Consider the following 9,418-nt stretch of genomic DNA (forward strand, 5'->3'; position numbering starts at 1 on the left):
GTGAGAGGGAGTTTGGCTGGGGTCATCCTGGCTCAGTTTGCCGTCTTTGCCCCTGTTGTCAAAAGTATTTCACGGTGGCATGAGCAAAGCTGGATCAGCTCTATCTTCCGTGAACTTATGGGGACAAAATGAGTTTGTGAAGTTTGGCAAAGTTGTCAGGGAATAGTTTGATTAATCGACTGCAAGTGCACCGCAGCATCTAGTTTGTTAGATAACTTTGACTATAGCATTTAGTTCAGTGTCTGTGTAGGAATTTAAGCTGCTGACATGAACACATGTTGTTGTTCGAATAAATCATCCATATTTTGGTTATTAGTAAACATGGATAACGGTCATTTTACAAGAGCTAAGTTAAAATGGATCCCTTACTCTCATACTCTCAGTCAGTGGATGTTTTTATCAGTGAGTAGGCATCACATAATTCATCCGGGTCACCCATCTCCTCTTTCAACAGACGAGCTAAACATCTTACTGTAGGCTCCCTTATCCCGTCAGCACTGGGTGGTAGTTACTGGCATCCAAGAGATAAGGAAGGAATTTGCATTGCAACATGTTTCTCATTCACAGTCGTAAACGTACACACTTACGTACAGCTGTGCCGAATAACCAGAGGCATTCAGACTTTTCCGTGCCATAAATATTATTTGATCATTACTTTGTCATTGTCAACATGTCTTGTATTTAGAAATGACAATAAAATCTCTACTTTGTCCTTTTGGACACGTGTGTGGTCCATTCAAGACTTTGGGACCAGATGTTTCCACCTGTTAAAAGGAGTTAATGTCATTGTAATTTGAAGAGGAGAAATGAATGAGCGTTGTCACACTTAGGTTACACACTGAAGAAGTCCTGTGTACAGTGACCACTTTGACACCTATGGGGGAGTGACAGTGGTGGGCTTAACACTTAAAGGCTCTCAAATGTCTCATAGCCAAAGCAGTGCCAAGCTCCCACCCCAAACACTTGACCCCTTCTGACGTAGGCTGTCCGTTTACATTTAGGGACACCGGCTCACTCCATTCTTAATACCATTTGTAGTGTGGAGAGAAGCAGGCGCCAGGGAGAGAAAAAAGTGTGAGAGAAACACAGAGGGTTTTTTGGACTTAACACTAGTCAGAACTCACTGTACCTGAGGTGTAAGATTTTCATCTGCTGTGCTGGTGATTTTTTGGATCCTGAAACACTCCTCTTCCACCGTTCCACTTTTCTGTATCTTTAATAGTTTGCACACACCAGTGGGAAACACCGAAGGGTAGAGCTGGCTACGGTTTTTGAAAAAGTCTTTTCGTCTGTTTCACGGGCGCTATTGGTCCTATTTTTATCTCAAGTTGGTGTCTTAACGTGATTTTTATATCATCGGAAATCATGAGTACCTTGGTAATGAACACAACAGGAGATGGCAATGTCGCGAGCATGGACTTCATCCACAATCGGATTGAGTCGCTCAGCAGCAAGATGGACAGGCTCATCAACATTCAAGAAAAGGTTCTCAGCCGACTGGATGGAATGTCTCAGGACATTGACGACATTGAGCACGATATGGAGAATCTGAAGGTGGACAAGGAGGAGATCCATTTTCCACCCAAGATGATGAACCAGACCCAGGTCATGGGGCGAGAGGTGAGGGCGATATGCAAGGAGATGAGCACCATAATGTCGGCGGTGAACCAGCGGTCCGAGCAGCAGGCTGAGAAGCTCGATGGGATGGAAAAACTGGTCCTCGGCATGCAGCAGGTGATCAGCTTCATTGGGGAGACGGTGAAGAGTTCCAAGGTTATGGAGCTGATCCTCAAAGGCCCTGCGGCTCGGAAGGGCCTCAAACAAAAAGACAATAAAGGCAAGCAAGCCATTAAGAGGAAATCCTCTACGGACACAGAAAACAAGAAGCTTGACAAGGTGAGACTAGGAGCCTGAAATATGCTGAAACTATCTTATCTTCAAGTGTGAACCTACTGTGTAGAAAATGTGCAAAGGCTGCATTATGTTGCTTTTTGCATAAAGTAGGGTTTGGAGAAAGATAATCCAAGTTTTGATTTGACACTGTGCACATCTTGTGTTTTGAACTTTGTATCATCAGGTATCACAGGGCATCTAATCTCATTCTAGTGGTGCAAAAGATGCTATTATATAACTTCTCAGAGCTCACAAAGATCTTGTTCTTGGCAGTGCATGTGAAAACGATCAGGGCAGCAAAGCTGACCACTCAAACAGTTCTCCTGCCCATGAATGTGACTTGGCCTGAGTGTGAGACACCCCATATAATGGGGCCGGGGTGAAAGGTAGAGTCTGGGATTCAGCATGTTTACACTTAGCTGGCTGTAGATAAAGTAATTAAGAATGCTAATTTTATAGCGTTGTGTAAGCAGCATCACAATAAATATATTTCACTTATAGCTTTAATGAAACCCCGTTTAAACTCACTTATTGCATCCCTACCCATGCTAAGTGCAGTGGCCTTCTTGGCACGAGGCTCAGTCTTGGACCCCCCTGCAGGGCAAGAGAGGTGAGGCCAGGGGCGAAATGTGAGTGGCCCAGTTTAGAAATGCTGTTTTTGGATCGGAGCTGCTGTGTTTGTGGTGTAGAGGGCTATAATCCCTTCAGCTCACCACAAGTCAGGTGTCAACACATTGTGATGAGTCAGTCTTTCGCCCCGTCTTTCTCTTTCTCACTGACTCACTCCTTTTGTACAGTGGGTAACAGACAGTAATGAAGTCTGTGCCATGTGATTGTTTGCAAATTACTTCCTGCAGCGCAAAATAGCTCTTCATAAAATTTTACTGGGAGTCCTGCTGATAGTGCAACACAGCACCATTGATTTACAGGTTCCAGGAAACGTCTGTATTAAACTGTTTCAGGAATTCTGGTACAGGTTCAGAAAAGTAAAAACAAGTAAATATTTACTCATGTAAATATACTTTGCACTTGTCAGGGTGAGGACTTTATACTTAACATCTTAAGCAGCTTTGTGTCATAATAATGTGGGTAGTATGTGTATATTAACTGTGGTAAACTTCCCTCCATCTTGCCAGCGCCCAGATCTCCCTGCTCATCTTTCAGCTCAAACATGCATCCAGTGATTTTTTGCTGGCTCTTGGGCTTTTGCTTGAACTAAAGATACCTCTGCAGCTTGAGAAACTCAGATCAAATGGTGAAACTAAGCAGTGGTGATCAGATTTAAACCATGATTCTGTCACTGTATTGCGTATTTCTCATCTAAAATTTCTTCTGAAACACGTTTTAGTGCACTGTTTGGTGGTCGCCATACTGTTTACTTTTGTAAAATTGGAGTCTGAAAATCCTGATATAAAAAACAAACAAAAACTAAGCAGTGCAAGATTCTGTGTCTATTCTAAAATGTTTTCAGAAACATATTTTAGCTTAGAGTTTAACTGTAATCCAAGATTGTTTGTTACTAGCCGGTCGCCATATTGTACCTGCGAAAAAACAGTCACCCACCAGTGGGACTGTTTTTTTTGGTCCGGTGTGGCGCAGTGCATTCTTGCAGTTGAAGTGAATGACACTGCCTTTTTTCTCTGTTTTCTCTGGGGATTTAGTGCTAATTTAAAAAGTGTTTTTCTAGACACCCTAGTTTTATGAAAAGGCAATCTTTCCAGCAGTGAAGTACTTCTTTAAGTTTCAACTTTGGCTTGGGTGACTTAAATACATTTAAATGGGAGATTGACATCACCTCAAAATCAAACCTGAGGTTTTTGTCTTTATTATAGAATCATAGACTTGGACAGTGTCTTTCTAGTCTACTCAAACTGCTTTTACATTGCAATACACATTCACACACTGGTTGCCGAGGCTATGGTACTCAGCTTTTAGACATTTCCCATCCAATTTGGGGTTTAGTATTCTAGAGGAGCCGGGGATTGAACCAATGATCCTCTAATTAGTAGACGACCTGATGTACCTCCTGAGCCACAGGCGCCCCCAATTATGTGACCTTATATAAAGGTCACTAAGTGTTGCTTGGCATCAGGAGCATGAGCTGCACTCACAGACGCCCTGAAGCACGTTATCACCATACTCCTATCACTTGCGTAGCTCCAGAACTTTAGTCATATCTCTTTACATCTATGACCTACAAGCAAAGAGTAAACTCACCTTAGTGGTTGCGATGTTACGCTATCACATACTTGAGGGAGTATTTATGTCAAAGTGCACAGTGTACAACAGTGCAGTCAAGTTTTTGTGTTCATACTTGTGTTAAATTGAGATATAACTTATTGAATTCAAGCCAACTTAATATTTGGGTCATGGTTTTATGGCTACTTTGCATCCTGATGATTAATGGCCACATACCAACCTGATGGCTCCCGTGTGACTCACATTTCAGGGAATTTCCGAGGCCGTCAGGGCACTTGTCAGGTGGTTGCTCCATCTTCCTCCATCTCCAGAGGTGTGAGATGTTTTGCAAGTAACTACTACTTCTATGGCCCCCTCACGCTTTCCCCAGTCTCCCAATCAGAGTTTTGATCCCCCGGAAAACACTGCTGTCACTGGGGAAACACTGCACTGAAAATATCCCCTCTGCTGTTTCCCTTACGACACCATTCAGAGAACAAATGCACGACACCGCGGGTTCAAACAGTTTTTTCCATGCTAACCTGATCTGAGAGTGTTTAGTGAGTTTGCTCAGCTGAGAAATTTGAACAACAGCCTACGGTTGCATGTAATATTTTCCACTCAGGGTCAGCATTGCATTCCATCGCTGAGTGCGACAAGTGATAAGCTATAAATTCACCGCCCCTCCACTGGCCATCCATCTGCTATGAATAATCAAAGGCATGCCATTATACAAGTCAGTCTGCGCATGGAGACATGCAATAAATGTGCTAATCTGTGAGGCGAAAACAGAGGTAGTGTTGCTTATATTTTGTCATTATTTTATCTGTCACATCACTAATATTATTTAATGTTTGATTTATTTGTTGTGGTGTGTTTTACATGTGAGTCTAACTTCATCAAATCAACCTGTCACTGTCATTTCATCGAATTATTTATTAGATTTGTGATTCATGTTACATGTGACCCTAACTTCATCATCTCAGCCTCCTGTCTCTCTCATTTACATTCATTCTCAACATGATATTTCTTCCATTCCATGTGCATTTATTCATATAACCCTACTAAGCGCTGCCATCTTGTCTTTTTACTAGAAATCTACCTCTAATAAAGCCATTAAAGGGAACCAAGAGATAACTCCTGCATGTGAGCCCAGTTCTCCAAAGCCTTCTCACAGGATAAAGCTCCATGGACCAAAGCATTTCCTCGCCTGTCCCAAATGTGGAAAATTTGTACGTTTATTGTGCTTAAAGCCTGAATGTATGTAGGAACTTTTCTCTTTGTTTTTATTATGTAAATATGTGCTTATGCATTTCTGGCTTCAGGCTGGCTCTCATGTTTTAACTCAAAGGGCTGGCTTTATACTGTAAATAATATTGTGCTGATTTTCTTGACAAGAGGAGAGCTATACTCTTCATTTGGCACAGAAAAAAAACAATGATCTCTTTAAATTTAGGTTTGGAGCAGTAAAAGGACCGACCTGATTGATTCCTTTTTTTATTTTATTTTAGACATAAAGCAAAGTTATGATGAAGAAAAACCTAGAAATTCCAAAAGTCAAAATCTTCCTGTAATATAACATTTTTAACTGAGATCATTTCTTTGAGATTGTAAAAAAAATGCTAACACACCTGTCTAGATTTCTCATTTGACTGATTGTCATTTGTATTTCGCAGCTGAAAGACCACAAAGGGGATGGGACGGATAAGCCCTCTTTGAGCCCTAAGGGTTTGAAAGCTCAAAAGAAGATGAAGCCTCCAGACACAGCAGGTGCTGAAATCAACAAACTGTTAAAGAAATAGAGTGTAACATTGGGGGGATTTAGTGGTGGTGAGAATTGCAGATTACAACTAGCTGAAACTTCTCCTGGTTTTTATTCAGTGTTAATTCTTCAGGAGGTTTATACTAGGAGCCAAATTAACCACAGAGGTCTCCTCTTCACCAAAACAAACAGATCAGGAGATTGAAACCAGCAGAAACACTGAATAAAGCAGTTTCATGTTACAAATCAGTGTTTCTCCAATGCTGTCTGGCTGCTTGCCCAGCACCTGCTAATGTGTGCTCACCTTTTTTTCTGATAACTTAAGAGCCAGACCTTTAGTAGGTTTTTATCAGGGGCCAAATGATCAACAGAGGTCTCTTCCTCTCCAAAACAAATGGACTGAGTGATTTAAACTGGGAAAGACACTGAATAAAGCAGTTTCACATTTAAAAAACAGTGTTTTTCCGACGTTGTTTGGCTCGTCATGGAAGGGTTGCTAACTACGGTAGCCAACATGAAACGCAAATGGCCCTGTCTGGAGCCAGTGTTTGGTTTTTCCATTCTTGGTTTTTGAAGAAATATGGTGGTGCAACATGGCGATCTCCTTCAATGAGAACTGGCTCTTTATGTACATAGAAATAGCTCATTCTAAGGTAACAAAAACACAATGATTCATATTTTTAGGTGACTATGCACTGGATAAAAACATAGTTATTATATTATATTCCATCTCTGCCAATAAATCCCCTTCAATCATTCACATTGGACCCTAAATTCTACAGAAAAACGGCAAAGCTTGAACTCTGGTGTCTAGTTAAAATACTAAGTGAGATGTAAAAACATGACTTTGCCCCCAGACCTTTTATGTGAAAACGTGTTACTGTGTTAGAGTGATATTCTATTACATATACAGCTGTGGCCGACAAGCATTTACACTGTGACACAGAAACCAAGCTCAGAGGGTCAGACTGAAACCTCATGATGCACCTTATAACCTCTCACGGTATTTAACAGGTTGTGCGAGGCTAAATCCAAAACATGTTTTGACTTTTTATAGAAAATATTTCCTTGAAGAAGCAGGCGTTGCTTCTCAATGAGGTGCAGAAGCTCAACAGGGAGAATGCTGAGAAGTCGGGTCACCAGCTCGCCCCTGGATGTCTGGATCTGGAGGCTGGAGTGGCCCCTAAGGATCAACAACCGGATACCTCTGCTTGCAACTTGGTGAACTACCTGCGTGAAGATACCGAAGCGGCTGCGGATGAGAAACAGGAGGGTGTTGTGGCCATTAGTGAGGAGGAGGAGGGAAAGGAGAAGGTGCAGGAGGCAGCAGTCACAGAGAAGAAACCCAAGCTTGATGTACAGAAGAAGAAAGAGGAAGAAAAGCTTCCAGAGGAAAAGAAGGAAGAGGTGGCTGCTCCTGATGAGGAAGTAGCCAAAGCCCCAGAGCTGCCTGCTGCCCCTAAGGAGAAAGAAGAGAAGACTGCGACCAGGTAATTTATATTTAACCCCAAAAAAGAACTGAAGTGATTTGTCAGCAAAAAAACGGATGTGAGAATTAGCTGCCTTTCTTTGTCTTACCTTATAGTCAGCTGAATATTTGGGGATTTGGGCCGTTGTTCGAACACGAGAAACATTTGATGATGTCACGTTGTGAAACTGTGACGGCCATTTTTACAGTTTTATACACTCTCAGAAATAAAGGTTCAGGTTCCTCCTGAAGGGTTGAGTTTCTTCCTACAACCATTTGCTTCTGAAGAACCCTTATTTGTAGAAAGGGTTCTTGAAAAGAACGGCCCGGTATCCCTTTTTCACCAAGTTTTAGCTCTGGTTTTAAACTGGTTCCATTCAAGATTGTTGAAACTTTGGTGATATCTAGAGAAATTGCCCATTTCACCCAGTTTTGAACCACTGTGATCAAAAAGTGGTGAGCGGAGAGTGGAAATCAGCAGAGAGCGTTGCACAGTGCACAACAGAAGCAAATAGTAGTAGCAAGACAGCTGATCACATTGATTACCTTATCAAAAATATTTGTTTTTAATCCAAAAGTAAGCAAAAAATTGGAGCAAAAATGACTGAAAAAAAGTAAAAGACTATGACTGATTCTCTGTCTTAATCTTTTTAATTCAGCAGTTCATTAATCTGTTATGAATCCAGTATCCTACAGATAAACCTTGGCAGGATCAGTTGGGCTATAGCTAACACATGCAAGGTTTTGTTTTGTGACTCGCTACAATCTATTATATAGGTATGTGTGTATTTCAATTACCCAGTCATTTTATTGATAAAATGCCTTTCTTAAAAAAAACGAAAATAAATTGTGTCTTTAACCACATCTACAGTGTGTGCCAGATAATACATAAGCCAATAAAACAACACCACAACTTTCCTCCAGCAGTGATGACCACAAAGATGCCACCCCAGAGCCTGAGCAGGACCAGATATTAAAGGTCACCAGCATGAGCACCAAGAACGGTTTGACCGAGGAACATTTAGTGGTGGAGGACCACACTAAGAGCCAGGTGGTGGTGGAGGAGGTGGAGGAGGGGAAGAAGGAGGAAAACGAGGGGGACGAACAGAAGCTTGAGTCTGACGGCTGGGCCGTCTTCAAGGCAGACGGAGTTGAATTCCAGATAGACCTCAAAGAAAGGTTGGAGAGAGTGCTGAAGGAAAATGCTGCCAAAAAGGATGCAGAAGAGGAGGATGATGAAGATGCAGAGCAGTACTTTATTGGTGAGTCAGGACTCCTTAATGCTAATCATGGTAGGGTGTTTAAAGTTGAGATAATTGAGCTTTATGTACCCTGTTTTAAGGCATTGCTACAATAACTTAATTATTTCAAAATCTACATGTTGGAGACTGTTAAAGACCCTGTGTGCTTGGCTTGAAAAAATTAAAATGCTCAAATATAGGACTCTATTGATAGGTGAGAACAGGAGGCGCATTAGTAATATTTGGGTGAAAATGAAAGCTTGATGAGCTCTTTCTTACTGCCAAAATAATATGTGTGAATTCTAAACCAATCCAGAGTTATTTATCAAAAACCAAAAGATGGCCATCCCCATGTTTATGAAGTTTTAATATTAAAGACTAAAATCAATTAAAAAAAAGTCAGTGCAAAGTTTTTTTTTTATCTTTGTTTTGGCTGTCCTTCAAGTTGGTCAAATGTCACCTATGCCCCTCTGGTGGTCATCCCTGCTATAGCTATTTTGTAATCTAGACAAATAAAGACTGTGTATAAAGACTGACCATGCATCTCCACCTCCTCCCATTGTACAAAAATAAAGCTAAAATATCCTGGGAACGTCCGCTGCCATCTGACACTGGTGATGTCATTAGTGCCATTGGCCCAGCTCAATTGCGAGCACATTGATTGACACACATGGTGTGTCTCAAATCACATACTTCCGTTAGTACACTTCTATGTAGTATACTATGTGCACTATGTACTCATTGGCGTAGTGCGCGAATTTCAACAGGGTAGTGTGCACGGCCGTTGTGCACTCACCGGAAATGACGACCGCAAATTAGCTAGTTAGCAAACTAGCATTAGCAGTCGCGTTATCGTTTGCGGTACCAATCATTACA

General features: G+C 41.5%; 1 protein-coding gene across 5 annotated transcripts in view; it reads left to right on the forward strand.

Annotated features, from left to right (window-relative positions):
- Nucleotides 1-1,001: 1,001 nt before the first annotated feature.
- Nucleotides 1,002-9,418, forward strand: part of mylk4a (myosin light chain kinase family, member 4a) — a 15,726-nt gene continuing 7,309 nt past the window's right edge. Inside the window, exons 1-6 of one of the 5 annotated variants that reach the window (XM_050033171.1) lie at nt 1,002-1,896; nt 4,343-4,405; nt 5,166-5,303; nt 5,748-5,841; nt 6,891-7,323; nt 8,226-8,563. In XM_050033171.1, the coding sequence (XP_049889128.1) occupies nt 1,366-1,896; nt 4,343-4,405; nt 5,166-5,303; nt 5,748-5,841; nt 6,891-7,323; nt 8,226-8,563 (1,597 nt within the window). In that variant the 5' untranslated portion in view covers nt 1,002-1,365. The remainder of the gene's footprint in view (nt 1,897-4,342; nt 4,406-5,165; nt 5,304-5,747; nt 5,842-6,890; nt 7,324-8,225; nt 8,564-9,418) is intronic. The other 4 variants (XM_050033172.1, XM_050033173.1, XM_050033174.1 and 1 more) reach the window with 4 other exon arrangements.

This window comes from Epinephelus moara, chromosome 21, assembly GCF_006386435.1.
Source record: "Epinephelus moara isolate mb chromosome 21, YSFRI_EMoa_1.0, whole genome shotgun sequence".
In the NCBI taxonomy this organism is placed as follows: Eukaryota; Metazoa; Chordata; class Actinopteri; order Perciformes; family Serranidae; genus Epinephelus; species Epinephelus moara.